The 16,880-nt window shown below is 57.0% G+C and overlaps 1 protein-coding gene across 1 annotated transcript; it reads right to left on the bottom strand.

Annotated features, from left to right (window-relative positions):
• Window positions 1-14: 14 nt before the first annotated feature.
• On the bottom strand, window positions 15-16,666 carry LOC142077647 (FACT complex subunit SPT16; the record flags this gene model as incomplete). The annotated part of the gene is made up of 23 exons (XM_075139569.1): window positions 16,470-16,666; window positions 15,008-15,100; window positions 13,751-13,921; window positions 12,098-12,250; window positions 11,873-12,019; window positions 11,632-11,783; window positions 10,815-10,987; window positions 10,632-10,722; window positions 10,475-10,548; window positions 9,154-9,266; window positions 8,990-9,055; window positions 8,780-8,875; window positions 8,576-8,691; window positions 8,296-8,449; window positions 5,711-5,838; window positions 5,481-5,616; window positions 4,269-4,395; window positions 4,066-4,184; window positions 3,821-3,946; window positions 3,574-3,686; window positions 500-575; window positions 220-389; window positions 15-144 (listed from the first exon to the last, which is right to left on the bottom strand). Coding segments are annotated over exons 1-23 (2,790 nt in total), but the record flags the coding sequence as incomplete, so codon positions are not given.
• Between the last annotated feature and the right edge of the window lie 214 nt (window positions 16,667-16,880).

The raw sequence follows: 16,880 nt of genomic DNA, 5'->3' as shown, positions 1-16,880 counted from the left end.
CAAAGGGGCGGTACCTCGCCCTCGGGTTCCAGGAAGGACCATCCCCCTTGCTCAAAGAAGCCCTCGGGGTCATCCACGATGGTCTTCATGATCTTGGTCCAGTTGAGGGACTGGACGCCCTCCGTGTACTTGAGGTCACAGGAACTGGAGGAAGAAGAAGAAGGTGGTGGTGGTGGAGGAGGGGGGCGGGGCGAGGCGGGGGGAAGGGGCGGAGCCTACTTGAGCCACTCTTTGATTGGATCGAGGGAGGCGACGGGGATGGCGTTGATCATGGTGACCTTCTTGCTGTAGTCCTTGTAGACGATGACCATGTCGAAGTTCTTGAGGTGGAACTGGACCCGCTCGAAGTGGATCAGCTCCACCTCGTCCAAGGTCACCACGAAGGGGGGCTGGGGGGAGGGGGGGCGGGGCCATCAGCGGAGCAGCCCCCCCCCAAAATTGGGGTGGTGTCCCCAGGTCCCACCCCCAAAACAAAGTTCTCGCCCTACCTCAAACTTACCCACTCGGTGCAGTTGACCAAGGCGCTGCTGGTGGGTTGGAGAAGGCAGGTGCTGCGGTACGGGGCGCCGTTGAAGCTGGGTGGGGGGGGGAGACCCCAAAAATGAGGAGGAGAGCCCCAAAAAAAACCCAGGAGAAGCCAAAAAACCAGGAGGAGACCCCAAAAACCATCAGGATGTCCTCCAAAACCAGGAGGAGGCCTCAAAAAACCATGAGGAGACCCCAAAAAACCAGGAAGAGATCCCCATAAATCAGAAGGAGACCCCAAAAAACCAGGAGGAGACCCCAAAAAGCATCAGGATGTCCCCCAAAAACCAGGAGGAGGCCTCAAAAAACCAGGAGGAGACCCCAAAAAACCAGGAGGAGAAGCCAAAAAACCAGGAGGAGACCACAAAAAACAAGGAGGAGACCCCAAAAACCATCAGGATGTCCCCCAAAACCAGGAGGAGGCCTCAAAAAACCAGGAGGAGACCCCAAAAAACCAGGAGGAGAAGCCAAAAAACCAGGAGGAGACCCCAAAAAACCAGGAAGAGATCCCCATAAATCAGAAGGAGACCCCAAAAAACCAGGAGGAGACCCCAAAAAGCATCAGGATGTCCCCCAAAAACCAGGAGGAGGCCTCAAAAAACCAGGAGGAGACCCCAAAAAACCAGGAGGAGAAGCCAAAAAACCATGAGGAGACCCCAAAAAACCAGGAGGAGACCCCAAAAACCATCAGGATGTCCCCCAAAACCAGGAGGAGGCCTCAAAAAACCAGGAGGAGACCCCAAAAAACAAGGAGGAGACCCCAAAAACCATCAGGATGTCCCCCAAAAACCAGGAGGAGGCCTCAAAAAACCAGGAGGAGACCCCCAAAAACCAGGAGGAAAGCCAAAAAACCAGGAGGAGACCCCAAAAAACCAGGAAGAGATCCCCATAAATCAGAAGGAGACCCCAAAAAACCAGGAGGAGACCCCAAAAAGCATCAGGATGTCCCCCAAAAACCAGGAGGAGGCCTCAAAAAACCAGGAGGAGACCCCAAAAAACCAGGAGGAGAAGCCAAAAAACCAGGAGGAGACCCCAAAAAACCAGGAAGAGATCCCCATAAATCAGAAGGAGACCCCAAAAAACCAGGAGGAGAAGCCAGAAAACCATGAGGAGACCCCAAAAACCATCAGGATGTCCCCAAAAACCAGGAGGAGGCCTCAAAAAACCTTGAGGAGACCCCAAAAAACAAGGAGGAGACCCCAAAAATCATGAGGAGACCCCAAAAAACCAGGAGGAGACCCTAAAAAGCCATGAGGTGACCCCAAAAACCAGGAGGAGACCCCAAAAACCAGGAGGAGACCCCAAAAATCCAGGAGGAGAAGCCAAAAAAACAGGAGGAGACCCGCAAAACCATCAGGATGTCCCCAAAAAACCATGAGGAGACCCCAAAAAACCTTGAGAACACCCCAAAAAACCTTGAGAAGACCCCAAAAACCTTGAGGACACCCCAAAAAACCTTGAGAAGACCCCAAAAACCTTGAGGACACCCCAAAAAACCATGAGGACACCCAAACAACCTTGAGGACACCCCAAAAAACCATGAGGACACCCAAAAAACCTTGAGGAGCCCCCAAAAAACCTTGAGGACATCCCAAAAAACCTTGAGGCCACCTCAAAAACCCTGAGGAGCCCCCCAAAAACCTTGAGGACACCTCAAAAAACCTTGAGGACACCTCAAAAAACCACGTGGAGCCCCCAAAAAACCTTGAGGCCACCTCAAAAACCCTGAGGAGCCCCCAAAAAACCTTGAGGACACCTCAAAAAACCTTGAGGACACCCCAAAAAACCTTGAGGCCACCTCAAAAACCCTGAGGAGCCCCCAAAAAACCTTGAAGCCACCTCAAAAAACCCTGAGGAGCCCCCAAAAAACCTTGAGGCCACCTCAAAAACCCTGAGGAGCCCCCAAAAAACCTTGAGGCCACCTCAAAAACCCTGAGGAGCCCCCAAAAAACCTTGAGGACACCTCAAAAAGCCTTGAGGACACCCAAAAAACCTTGAGGCCACCTCAAAAACCCTGAGGAGCCCCCAAAAAACCTTGAGGAGCCCCCAAAAAACCTTGAGGACACCCAAAAAACCTTGAGGCCACCTCAAAAACACCTGAGGAGCCCCCAAAAAACCTTGAGGCCACCTCAAAAAACCTTGAGGACACCCAAAAAACCTTGAGGAGCCCCCAAAAAACCTTGAGGACACCCAAAAAACCTTGAGGCCACCTCAAAAACCCTGAGGAGCCCCCAAAAAACCTTGAGGACACCTCAAAAAACCTTGAGGACACCCCAAAAAACCTTGAGGCCACCTCAAAAACCCTGAGGAGCCCCCAAAAAACCTTGAGGCCACCTCAAAAACCCTGAGGAGCCCCCAAAAAACCTTGAGGCCACCTCAAAAAACCTTGAGGACACCCAAAAAACCTTGAGGCCACCTCAAAAACCCTGAGGAGCCCCCAAAAAACCTTGAGGACACCTCAAAAAACCTTGAGGACACCTCAAAAAACCACGTGGAGCCCCCAAAAAACCTTGAGGCCACCTCAAAAACCCTGAGGAGCCCCCAAAAAACCTTGAGGACACCTCAAAAAACCTTGAGGACACCCAAAAAACCTTGAGGACACCTCAAAAACACCTGAGGAGCCCCCAAAAAACCTTGAGGACACCTCAAAAAACCTTGAGGCCACCTCAAAAACCCTGAGGAGCCCCCAAAAAACCTTGAGGACACCTCAAAAACACCTGAGGAGCCCCCAAAAAACCTTGAGGACACCTCAAAAAACCTTGAGGACACCTCAAAAAACCACGTGGAGACCCCAAAAAACCTTGAGGCCACCTCAAAAACCCTGAGGAGCCCCCAAAAAACCTTGAGGCCACCTCAAAAACACCTGAGGAGCCCCCAAAAAACCTTGAGGAGCCCCCAAAAAACCTTGAGGCCACCTCAAAAAACCCCGTGGAGCCCCCAAAAAAACCTCATGGAGCCCCCAAAAAACCTCATGGACCCCCCAAAAAACCTCATGGACCCCCCAAAAACCCACCGCCTGGGGCAGGGGGGGGTTTGATCTCCACTTACCCCAGCTCCCGGAAGGGCACCTCGAACTCCAGCTCCTCCTTGGTGAGAGCTTCCACCTTCTCGATGAAGTTCTTGAAGGCCGTCTTCAACTTGTGGCGCATCTCCCGTTCCATCTTTGGAGGGACGGGGAAATAAAACGGGGGGGGGGGGGGGGGTCACCCCCCAAATCGTGGTGGTCCCCCACCCGCCCCCCCCCCCCCACCCAAAAAAAAAAACCTTCTCAAGGACTTTGGTCCTTCAAAGGCACCTGCTCGGCGTAGAGGTCGTCGCGGTCGTGCATGTGTTGGTGTTTGCCCAAATCGGTGGTGATCTCCCCCACCTCCGTGTAGAACTGGACGTCCGTGTGGCGTTTCTTCCCGAACATGATGGCGTTCTGGGGAACCCCCCCCCCCACCCCGAGATGTCACCCGCTTTGTTCCTCTTCCACCCCCAAAAAAAAAAAAAAAAACCAACCCCCAAAATGCCACCGGTTTTCCCCACCCAGAAGAAGACCTTGAGATGGAAATGGAGAACGATGATCATCTCCCCGTCGCAAGGTTGGAAGACGGCGTGTTTGATGTTGTTGTAGAGGATGTCCACCTTGTCTCCTCGCACCGAGGTGAAACGGAAACCTGAAGGTGGGGACAATTCAGGGTGACGTTGCCACCCCGCCCCCAGCCAACATCTCCAGAAGGTCCAAGCTGAAGGTCCGTTACCGTTGACGTGAGCTTCTAAAGAACCTTGCATCCTCTTCTGGGCGATGTTGGGGCGGATGTAGAGGTCCTTCAACTTGGGATTGCTCCGGTTGAGGTTGATGACCAAGGAATCTTGTTTGACGATGCCCTCGGAGAAGAGAGAGGAGAAGTTTTGGGGTGTCCTCAAGTTCTCAGAAGAAGCCCACCCCCCAAAAAAAAAAAAAACAACCCTGAGGAGCCTCCAAAAAACCTCGAGGAGACCCCAAAAAACCTTGAGGAGACCGCAAAAACCCTGCGGAGCCCCCAAAAAACCTTGAGGAGACCCCAAAAAACCTTGAGGACACTTCAAAAACTCTGAGGACACCCCAAAAAACCTTGAAGATGCCCAAAAAAACCCTGTGGAGCCCCCCAAAAACCTTGAGGACACCTCAAAAAACCTTGAGGATACCCAAAAAACCATGTGAAGACCCCAAAAAAACATGAGGACACCTCAAAAACCCTGAGGAGCACCCAAAAAACCTTGAGGACACCCCAAAAAACCTTGAGGAGACCGCAAAAACCCTCAGGAGCCCCCAGAAAACCTTGAGGAGCCCCCAAAAAACCATGAGGACACCTCAAAAACTCTGAGGACACCCCAAAAAACCTTGAAGATGCCCAAAAAAACCCTGTGGAGCCCCCAAAAAACCTTGAGAAGCCCCCATAAAACCTCGAGGACACCTCAAAAAACCACGTGGAGACCCCAAAAAACCCTGTGGAGCCCCCAAAAAACCTTGAGGAGCCCCCAAAAAACCTTGAGGAGACCCCAAAAAACTTTGAGAACACCTCAAAAAACCTTGAGGATGCCCAAAAAACCCTGTGGAGCCCCCAAAAAACCTTGAGGAGCCCCCAAAAAACCTTGAGGACACCTCAAAAAACCACGTGGAGCCCCCAAAAAACCTTGAGAACACCCCAAAAAACCTTGAGGACACCTCAAAAAACCACGTGGAGCCCCCAAAAAACCTTGAGGACACCCCAAAAAACCTTGAGGAGACCGCAAAAACCCTCAGGAGCCCCCAGAAAACCTTGAGGAGCCCCCAAAAAACCATGAGGACACCTCAAAAACTCTGAGGACACTCCAAAAAACCTTGAAGATGCCCAAAAAAACCCTGTGGAGCCCCCAAAAAACCTTGAGGACACCTCAAAAAACCACGTGGAGCCCCCAAAAAACCTTGAGGACACCCCAAAAACCCTCACCTCCTTCTCCTTCTCCTCAGCTTCTCGGGTCTTGTAGCGTTTCTGGACCTCCTTGATGATACGAAAAGCGTTTTGAAGGTTGAGGGCCGGCACCGTCTGCTCGCCCGGGGTCTTCATGTTGGAGGCGCGATAGGTGCTACGAGAAGAAATCGGGGTGACCTTGAGGACCTCCCCCAAAAAGAGGGGTGTCCCCCCCCCCAAAAAAAGAGGTCCCCATCGTGGTGGCTCACATCTCCTTGACGAAGGTGGCCTCGGGGTTGGGGAAGATGTTGCCCTCGTTGCGGCCCAAGGCGCTGCCCGGGCAGTAGAAGTTGATGCGGAGGTAGGTGTAGTCCCCTTCCACCGACATGCTGATGTTCTGCAGGAGAAGATCGGGGGGGGGGGGGGCACCCCAAAAATCAAAGCGGGGGGGGGGGGGGGGATCCCCCAAAAGTTTGGAGGGGGGAGAAGGTGGGGAGAAGGTTTCAGAAGAAAGGGTGGGGAGGAGAAGGTGGAGCGGAAAGGGTTGGGGGGGAAGGTTGAACCCCAAAAGCACCTTGGGTTGAAGGTGGGGAGAAGGTTGAACCCCAAAACCCCAAGGGTGAGAAGGTTGAACCCCAAAACCACGTTGGGTTGAAGGTGGGAGAAGGTTGAACCCCAAAACCACCTCGAGTTGAAGGTGGGGAGAAGGTTGAACCCCAAAACCCCAAAGTCTCCAAGGTGGAGGTCAACCTTCACCCCAAAACCCCAACAACTCAACGTTGGAGGTGAAGCTGCACCCCAAAACCCCAACTTGGGGGTCAAGCTGCACCCCAAAACCCCAAAGTCTCCAAGTTGGAGATCAACCTTCACCCCAAAACCTCAACGTTGGAGGTCAACCTTCACCCCAAAACCCCAAAACCCCAACTTGGGGGTCAACCTTCACCCCAAAACCCCAACTTGGGGGTCAACCTGCACCCCAAAACCCCAAAACCTCAACGTTGGGGGTCAACCTTCACCCCAAAACTCCAACAACTCAACGTTGGGGGTGAAGCTGCACCCCAAAACCCCAACATCTCCAAGTTGGAGGTCAAGCTGCACCCCAAAACCCCAACTTGGGGGTCAACCTTCACCCCAAAACCCCAACAACTCAATGTTGGGGGTGAAGCTGCACCCCAAAACCCCAACATCTCCAAGTTGGAGGTCAAGCTGCACCCCAAAACCCCAACAACTCAACGTTGGAGGTGAAGCTGCACCCCAAAACCCCAACTTGGGGGTCAAGCTGCACCCCAAAACCCCAAAGTCTCCAAGTTGGAGATCAACCTTCACCCCAAAACCTCAAGTTGGAGGTCAACCTTCACCCCAAAACCCCAAAACCCCAACTTGGGGGTCAACCTTCACCCCAAAACCCCAACTTGGGGGTCAAGTTGCACCCCAAAACTCCAAAACCTCAATGTTGGAGGTCAACCTTCACCCCAAAACCCCAAAACCCCAACTTGGGGGTGAAGCTGCACCCCAAAACCCCAACTTGGAGGTCAAGCTGCACCCCAAAACCCCAACAACTCAACGTTGGGGGTGAAGCTGCACCCCAAAACCCCAACATCTCCAAGTTGGAGGTCAAGCTGCACCCCAAAACCCCAACTTGGGAGTCAACCTTCACCCCAAAACCCCAACTTGGGGGTCAACCTTCACCCCAAAACCCCAACAACTCAACGTTGGGGGTGAAGCTGCACCCCAAAACCTCAACATCTCCAAGTTGGAGGTCAACCTCCACCCCAAAACCCCAACTTGGGGGTCAACCTTCACCCCAAAACATCAACATCTCCAAGTTGGAGGTCAAGCTGCACCCAAAAACCCCAACTTGGGAGTCAACCTTCACCCCAAAACCCCAACTTGAGGGTCAAGTTGCACCCCAAAACCCCAAAACCTCAACGTTGGAGGTCAACCTTCACCCCAAAACCCCAAAACCCCAACTTGAGGGTCAAGTTGCACCCCAAAACCTCAACGTTGGGGGTCAACCTGCACCCCAAAACCCCAACATCTCGAAGTTGGAGGTCAAGCTGCACCCCAAAACCCCAAAGTCTCCAAGTTGGAGATCAACCTTCACCCCAAAACCTCAACGTTGGAGGTCAACCTTCACCCCAAAACCCCAAAACCCCAACTTGGGGGTCAACCTTCACCCCAAAACCCCAAAACCTCAACGTTGGAGGTCAACCTTCACCCCAAAACCCCAGAAGTCCAACTTGGGGGTGAAGCTGCACCCCAAAACCCCAACTTGGAGGTCAAGCTGCACCCCAAAACCCCAACAACTCAACGTTGGGGGTGAAGCTGCACCCCAAAACCCCAACATCTCCAAGTTGGAGGTCAAGCTGCACCCCAAAACCCCAACTTGGAGGTCAACCTCCACCCCAAAACCCCAACTTGGGGGTCAGCCTTCACCCCAAAACCCCAACAACTCAACGTTGGGGGTGAAGCTGCACCCCAAAACCCCAACATCTCCAAGTTGGAGGTCAACCTTCACCCCAAAACCCCAACTTGGGGGTCAGGCTGCACCCCAAAACCCCAACTTGGGGGTCAAGTTGCACCCCAAAACCCCAAAACCTCAACGTTGGAAGTCAACCTTCACCCCAAAACCCCAACAACTCAACGTTGGTGGTGAAGCTGCACCCCAAAACCCCAACTTGGGAGTCAACCTTCACCCAAACCCCCCCCTCCAAGCTCCACATCTGCTCTCCAGGACCAGCTGGTCCCACCACATCCCTCCACCAGAACCGGGAGATCTTAGGGTGACTCGCTCGGGGTGAGGAATTTTGGGGTGTCCTGGAAAAGCGGGGGAGGGGGGGGGGGTGTCCCCCACCTTGATGGTAGCGATGTGGAAGGGGGTGGCGATGCCGAAGACGGGCATGATGACGGTCTCGTACTTCTTGTCGATGTAGATCTTCATCTCCCGGATGTGAGGTTCCTTGGGCATCAAAGCCGGGTTCTTGTAGGAGATGTTGGACTTCCGAGCTCTACCCCAAAAACGACATCACAGCCGTGATGTCACAAGAGGCCACCCACCCCCCCCCCCCCTAAAAAAACGGAGAAACCGTTTGACCAAATTTGGGGGGGGGGCGGGGCGACGGGGACAACGTTACTTTTGGATCTGCTGCTCGCCCTTCTGCTCCGTCAACCGCCGGCGGGCCTCTTCGTTGAGTTGAGCCGCCAACTCCTTCTGGTGGGCGCGGCGCTTCTCCTCCGCCGTCAGCTCGTTCTGGGAGGGGCCAAAATGACCTCAGAACCCCACCCCCCCCACCCCAAAAAATGAAGATTTTTGGGGGGGCCGGAAGAGGACAACTCACCCGCGTCCTCTCCGTCAGCAAAGCCGCCCGGGAGCTGCGACCGAGGAGATCTTCGGCTTCGTCCTTCTCCTCTTCTTCTTCTTCTTCGTCTTCGTTCTTTTTTTGGGGGGGAACCAGCGAAATTTGGGGGTTCAAAAAATTGGGCTGGGAATGAGGTCGTTTTTGCCCCAAATCGAGGGGAAATCCCCCCCCCCCCCGGGGCGGCGTCACCTTGAGGAAGATGCCGACGTTCTTCACCTTCTTCTTGACGGCGGTGAGGACGGTGGCGGGACCTTCCTGGAGGAAGATAGAGGGTGGGTTGAAGGAGCCCGGTGAATTAAGGGAAGGGGGTGTGGCTCCTTGTGGCTCCTCCCCCTGAAGGCCCGCCCACCCACCTCGTCCACCAGCACGGTGTCCCCGATGAACATGGCGTAGGTCCTCTCCTCCGGCTTCTTGCCTTCCTTGTTGGTCAAGTCGGAGAAGCCGACGTTGATGCTGAAGACCATCCCTGGGGGGGGGGGGGGGAGGAAGAGGAGGGGACGGGGCGAGTTTGGGGGTGGGGGAGGGGAATTGGGGGGTGGGGGAGGAGAAGGTGGGGGTGGTGGGACAAGAATTTGGGGTGGTGGGACAAAATTTTGGGGGGGATGGGACAAAATTTGGGGTGGAAATGGACAAATTTGGGTGGTGGGGCAAAGATTTGGGGTGGTGGGACAAGATTTTGGGGTGACGGGACAAAATTTGGGGTGGAAGAAGACAAATTTGGGGTCAAAAAGGACAAAATTTGGGGTGGTGGGACAAAATTTTTGGGTGGTGGGACAAAATTTGGGGTGGTGGGACAAAATTTTTGGGTGGTGGAACAAAATTTGGGGTGGAAGAAGACAAATTTGGGGTCAAAAAGGACAAAATTTGGGGTGATGGGACAAAATTTTTGGGTGGTGGGACAAAATTTTTGGGTGATGGGACAAAATTTGGGGTGAAAGAGGATGAATTTGGGGTCAAAAAGGACAAATTTGGGTGGTGGGGCAAAAATTTGGGGTGGTGGGACAAGATTTTGGGGTGACGGGACAAAATTTGGGGTGGAAGAAGACAAATTTGGGGTCCAAAAGGACAAATTTTGGGGTGGTGAGACAAAATTTGGGGTGGTGGGACAAAATTTGGGGTGAAAGAGGATGAATTTGGGGTGGTGGGACAAAATTTGGGGTGAAAGAGGATGAATTTGGGGTGGTGGGACAAAATTTGGGGTGGTGGGACAAAATTTGGGGTGGAAGAGGATGAATTTGGGGTCAAAAAGGACAAATTTTGGGTGGTGGGACAAAATTTTTGGGTGGTGGGACAAAATTTGGGGTGGTGGGACAAAATTTGGGGTGAAAGAGGATGAATTTGGGGTAGAAGAGCACAAATTTGGGGTCAAAAAGGACAAATTTGGGGTGGTGGGACAAAATTTGGGGTGGAAGAGGACAATCGTGGGGTGGTGGGACAAATTTTGGGGTGGAAAAGGAGAAATTTTGGGTGGAGGAGGACACTTTGCGGTGGAAGAGGACCTCTTTGGGGTGGAAGAGGACCTCTTTGGGGTAGAAGACGACCTCTTTGGGGTGGAAGAGGACACTTTGGGGTGGAAGAGGACCTCTTTGGGGTAGAAGAGGACCTCTTTGGGGTGGAAGAGGACCTCTTTGGGGTGCAAGAGGACCACTCGAAGTGGGGTGAAGTGCTCCTCACCCTTCTTCAGCCGGTGTTGGTTCTTGCTGTTGATGACCAAGGAGCCCTCCCTGAACTCGATGCCCATGGCGAAGCTGGGGAGATACGGACCGAAGGACCATCAGAAGGTCCCCGACCTCCCGACGCCTATCCCACCCCCAAAACTCCCCATATTCACCCCAAATTCTTGGTGATCTTGCTCAACAACTCCGGCTTCTGCTTCTTCACCACGTCCATCACGGCGCCGTAGACGTCGCAGAGCTTGGTTCCTGGAAGAACAAGATGTCACCACGGGGTTGGTGTCCACGGCGGATCTTGAGGAGCTCCAAGAACCCTGGAGAACTTCAAGGTTGGTCCTCACCGTGTCGCATCTCCTTCAACATCTCCTCCTGGAGCTGGAGGAGGAAGGCGTAGTGATCTTGCATCTCCTGAGGTGGATCCACCATCAAGGTCCTCACCAGGTTGGAGCAGTAGGACTTGTAACGGATGCCCATGGCGCAGGTGATGGCCCCGAAGTGCATGTGGTTCTTGTCGCTACGTGGTGGGACGGCAAAATTTGGGGGGTCACCTCGGTGTCTCCACCCCGAATTGGACGTAGGGACTTGTTTTTGGGGGGGTGACCACCCCATTTTGGACTTTTTGGAGAAAAATTGTCCTTTTTTTGAGAAGAAATCACCTGTTACGGACTTTTTTTGGGGCAACCAACCCTTTTTGGAGAAAAATTGTCCTTTTTTTGAGGAGAAATCACCCGTTACGGACTTTTTTGGGGGGTGACCACCACCTTTAGGACTTTTTGGAGAAGAAATGTCCATTTTTGAGGGAAAATCACCCGTTGTGGACTTTTTTGGGGGGCAACCAACCCTTTTTAGACCTTCTGGAGAAGAATTGTCCTTTTTTTGAGAAGAAATCACCTGTTATGGACTTGTTTTTGGAGGGCAACCACCCTCTTTTGGACTTTCTGGAGAAGAATTGTCCTTTTTTTGAGGAGAAATCACCCGTGATGGACTTTTTTTGGGGGGTGACCACCACCTTTAGGACTTTTTGGAGAAGATTTCTCCTTTTTTTGAGGGAAAATCACCCGTCGTGGACTTGTTTTTGGGGGGCGACCAACCCTTTTGGACTTTCTGGAGAAGAATTGTCCCCCTCCCCCCGTCCCCAAATCTGGGGTCCCCCCAAACCTGACGACGCTGAACTTGAGGTTGTAGTTGCCCCCGCTCTGGATGATGGGTGGGTAACACATCTCCACCGCCGAGGGGTCGGCACCCGCCAGGTACTTCTTCTCCTCGATGGCCTTCTCCACCGATTCGGCCAATTTACTGTGTCGGACTTTCTGGAGGGATGACATCGTTATGACATCACCCGAGCTTCTCATCTTCTTTTGGATTCCACCCAATCCCCCCAAAACCGACGTTCCCCGACCTCATCGGCGTCAACGATCTCCATCACCCGTTCTTTGAAGAACTTGGTGAAGACCTCGGAGGTGATGGAGGCCGCCTTGCGCATCAAGTTGAGTTCGCCGTCTTCTTTGGCCGCCATGGTGTAGGCCACCACGGCGCTGATGTCCACCTGGTGAAGGACAACGTCGAGGAGATATCAAGGTAGGCTCCCGTAAAGGAGGTTAAGGGTGGTGGGACCTCCTCGGACCTTCTCGAAGCCCTCCTTGCTGAGACAATCGTTCCAGCTCTTCATGAAGTCACCGGGGAACTTGTCCTTGCTGAAGACACCGATGCGTTTCCCACCCTTGCTGGCCTTCAAAGCTTCGATCATCTTCTCAAAGTTGGCTTTGTTGCTCTCGTTCTGAACCAAAAAGAGGAGAAACGGGAAAAAAAAGATCTCCACTGAGGTCTTCTTCATCCTCCGGGTCACCCCTGGGGTCAACCACGTTGCCCGGCCTCTGTCTCATCTCCCTATCTCCATCTCTAGCTCCATCCCACCTCCAACCTCCATCTTCAGACCTTCACCTTCCTCCTAACTCCACCTCCACCATCATCTTCATCTCCAACCCCACGTCACCTTCAGCTTCCTCCCATCTCCACCTCCATCCCACCACCTCCACCATCTCTACGTCCATCCCCCCATCTCCACCTCCACCTCCATGCCCATACCACCTCCACCTTCATCTCCACCTCCATCTTCACGCCTTCATCTTCCTCCCGCCTCCATCTCCACCTCCATCCCACCACCTCCACCATCTCTATGTCCATCCCACCACCTCCACCTCCATCCCACCTCCACCTTCACACCTTCGTCTTCCTCCCAACTCCACCTCCATCCCACCTCCACCTTCACACCTTCGTCTTCCTCCCAACTCCACCTCCACCTTCTCCACCTCCACCATCTCCACCTCCACCCCACCTTCTCCATGTCCATCTCCATCATCTCCACGTCCATTCCACCGTCTCCATCTCCACCATCTCCACCTCCACGTCCGTCCCACCATCTCCATCCCACCTTCTCCACCTCCATCTCCACCATCTCCACCTCCACCCCACCATCTCCATCCCCACCACCTCCACCTTCACCACCTCTACCTTCACCATCTCCACTCCACCGTCTCCACGTCCATCCCACCTTCTCCACATCCATCCCACCTTCTCCACGTCCACCTCCACCCCATCATCTCCACGTCCATCCCACCATCTCCACGTCCACCTCCATCCCACCATCTCCACCTCCATCATCTCCACCTTCACCCCACCATCTCCACCTTCACCCCACCGCCTCCAACTCCACCCCACCATCTCCACCCCCATCATCTCCACCTTCACCCCACCATCTCCACCTCCACCTCCACCTCCATCCCACCTTCTCCACCTCCATCCCACCATCTCCACCACCATCTCCACCTCCATCCCATCTTCTCCACCTCCACCCCACCATCTCCACCTCCACCCCACCACCTCCACCTCCACCCCACCACCTCCACCTCCACCCCACCATCTCCACCACCACGTCCATCCCACCATCTCCACCTTCACCCCACCATCTCCACCTCCACCCCACCTTCTCCACCTCCACCCACCATCTCCACCTCCACCCCACCATCTCCACGTCCACCCCATCATCTCCACCTCCACCCCACCATCTCCACGTCCACCCCATCATCTCCATCTCCATCCCACCATCTCCACCTCCACCTCCATCCCATCATCTCCACCTTCACCATCTCCACGTCCATCCCACCTTCTCCACGTCCACCTCCACCCCACCATCTCCACCTCCATCATCTCCACCTTCACCCCACCATCTCCACCACCTTCTCCACCTCCACCCCACCGCCTCCACCCCCCTCCTCACCTTCTCCCGCACGAGGAGGGTGATGGTGGGGACGCCGTTGGCGCTCTCCCCGCCTTTGCTGTGGGCCACCTGCTTGAGGAACTCCACCTTCTTCTTGCTGGCCATGAAGAGGATCTTCTCCTCGCAGAACACCATGATGGTGTCCGTCAGCTCGTAGCCGAAGAGCCACGTCTGGGGGGGGGCGGGGCGTTAGCCAAGCGGGGGGGGGCGAGGTGGCCACCCAAGGGTGGTAGGACCCATAAGGGTGGTGGGAGCCCACCCAAGGGTGGTGGGACCCATAAAGGTGGTGGGAGTCCCCAAAGCGGGGTGGGATCCATGAGGGTGGTGGGACCCAACCCAACCATGGTGGGACCCCAGAAGTGGTGGTGGGGCCCCAAAAGTGGTGGTGGAGCCCCAAAAGTGGTGGTGGGACCCCACCCAAGGGTGGTGGGACCCCAAAAGTGGTGGTGGGACCCCCCAAGGGTGCTGGAACCCCCCTAAACGTGGTGGTGGGAACCCCAAGAGTGGTGGGACCCAACCCAACCATGGTGGGACCCCAAAAATGGTGGTGGGACCCCAAAAGTGGTGGTGGGACCCCCCAAGGGTGCTGGAACCCCCCTAAACGTGGTGGTGGGAGCCCCAAGAGTGGTGGGACCCAACCCACCATGGTGGGACCCCAAAAATGGTGGTGGGACCCCAAAAGTGGTGGTGGGACCCCCCAAGGGTGCTGGAACCCCCCTAAACGTGGTGGTGGGAGCCCCAAGAGTGGTGGGACCCAACCCAACATGATGGGACCCCGAAAGTGATGGTGGGACCCCACCCAAGGGTGGTGGGACCCCAAAAGTGGTGGTGGGACCCCAAAAGTGGTGGTGGGACCCCCCAAGGGTGCTGGAACCCCCCTAAACGTGGTGGTGGGAACCCCAAGAGTGGTGGGACCCAACCCAACCATGGTGGGACCCCAAAAGTGGTGGTGGGACCCACCTAGGGTGCTGGAACCCCCCTAAACATGGTGGTGGGACCCCCCAAAAGTGATGGGACACCCCTAAACATGGTGGTGGGACCCCATCCAAGGGTGGTGGGACCTTCAAGGGTGATGGAACCCCACCCAAGGGTGGTGGGACCCCAAAAATGGTGGTGGGACCCTACGCAGGGGTGGTGGGACCCCAAGGGTGGTGGCGGGACCCTTAAGAGTGATGAGACCCCCCAAAAATGGAAGTGGGACCCCCCAAGGGTGGGTGGGACCCCCCAAAAGCGCCCCCCCGCCCCCCCCCGACCCACCTGCAGGGCGGTGGACTTGGCGTAGACGATCTCCTCGTCCACCCCCACCGACACCACGATGGCGTCCACCCCCCCGTACTCCTCCTCCCCCTTCTGCCGAGAGACGGGGGAGGGGCAGCGCCGTCACCCCCCCCCTGCTGCCTCCCCTCCCCCCCCTCCCCAAACATCCCCCTCCCCCCAAGCCCTGGGAACCCCCCACGAGGGTCCCCCCATCCCTGCGCCCCTCCCCCATCCCTGCGACACCCCCCCGGCCCCTCCCCCATCCCTATAACCCCCCCTCAGGCCCCTCCCCCACACCCTAAACCCCTCCCCCCAACATAAGCCCCTCTCAGGCCCCTCCCCCACCCCATATCCGCCCCAAAGCCCCTCCCCCACGCCCCAACCCTCCCCGCAGGCCCCTCCCCCACAACAGAAACCCCTCTCAGGCCCCTCCCCCACCCCAAACCCCTCCTCACGCCCCTCCCCCACCCCATAACCCCCTCCTCAGGCCCTCCCCCGCCCCATAACCCCCCCAAAGCCCCTCCCCCACGCCCTAAACCCCCTCCCCGGACCCCTCCCCCCCCATAACGCCTCCTCAGGCCCCTCCCCCACCCCATAACCCCCCCCCCCAGGCCCTTCCCTCACCCTAAAACCCCCCCCAAACCCCACCCTCACCCCATAACCCCCCCAAAGCCCTCCCCCACGCCCTAAACCCCCTCCCCCCCCAAAGCGCCTCCTCAGGCCCCTCCCACACCCCATACCCCTCCCCAAGCCCCTCCCCCACCCCATACCCCCCCCCCAGGCCCTTCCCTCACCCTAAACCCCCCCCAACCCCCCCCCCCCACCCCATAACCCCCCCAAAGCCCCTCCCCCACGCCCTAAACCCCCTCCCCGGACCCCTCCCCCCCCATAACGCCTCCTCAGGCCCCTCCCCCACCCCATAACCCCCCCCCCAGGGCCCTTCCCTCACCCTAAACCCCCCCCCAAACCCCACCCTCACCCCATAACCCCCCAAAGCCCCTCCCCCCCGCCCTAAACCCCCTCCCCCCCCCAAAGCGCCTCCTCAGGCCCCTCCCACACCTCATATCCCCCCCTCAAGCCCCTCCCCCAGCCCATAACCCCCCCCCCAGGCCCTTCCCTCACCCTAAAACCCCCCCCAAGCCCCTCCCCCACCCCATAACCCCCCCCCTCAGGCCCTTCCCTCACCCTAAACCCCCCAACCCCCCCCCCCCACCCCATAACCCCCCCAAAGCCCCTCCCCCACGCCCTAAACCCCCTCCCCGGACCCCTCCCCCCCCATACCCCCCCCCCCCAGGGCCCTTCCCTCACCCTAAACCCCCCCCAAACCCCTCCCCCACCCCGTATCTCCCCCCCCCCCCCGCAGGCCCCTCCCCTCCCCCCCGTATCCCCCCTCTCAGGCCCTGACCCCCCCCCTCCCCCGCAGGGCCCCTCCCCCCCGGCCCCGCCCCCGCCCCTCCCCCACCTGCCAGCTGCCGTAGAGCCGCCTGAGGCGGCGGTAGTAGGCCTCGCGGTCGAGGCTGAGCGCCATGAGGGGAGGCCCCGGGGCCGGGACCGGGACCCCCGCACCGCCGCCTTCCTCCTCCTCCTCCTCCTCCTCCTCCTTCCTCCTCCTCTCCTCCCGCGCTGCTCCCCCCGGAAGTGGTTCCCGGCGCGCGCGCCGCTTCCGCTTCCGGGGCGGGAAGGGGGGGGGGAAGGCGGAGGGGGGGAACGCGCATGCGCGGAAGGAGGGGGGGGAGGGCGCGCAGAGGCGCCCGCGTCACGTGACGGGGGGGAGGCGGGAAAACGCGGGGCGGGGCGGGGGGGGCGCCCCCTGGTGGGCGGCGGGGGGGGACGCGGGGGGGGGGCGAGCCCGGGGGGGGAATTAATGAGGGGG

Source organism: Calonectris borealis, unplaced genomic scaffold (genome assembly GCF_964195595.1).
Source record: "Calonectris borealis unplaced genomic scaffold, bCalBor7.hap1.2 HAP1_SCAFFOLD_361, whole genome shotgun sequence".
NCBI classification, from domain to species: Eukaryota; Metazoa; Chordata; class Aves; order Procellariiformes; family Procellariidae; genus Calonectris; species Calonectris borealis.
This window is presented reverse-complemented; position numbering and strand designations above follow the sequence as displayed.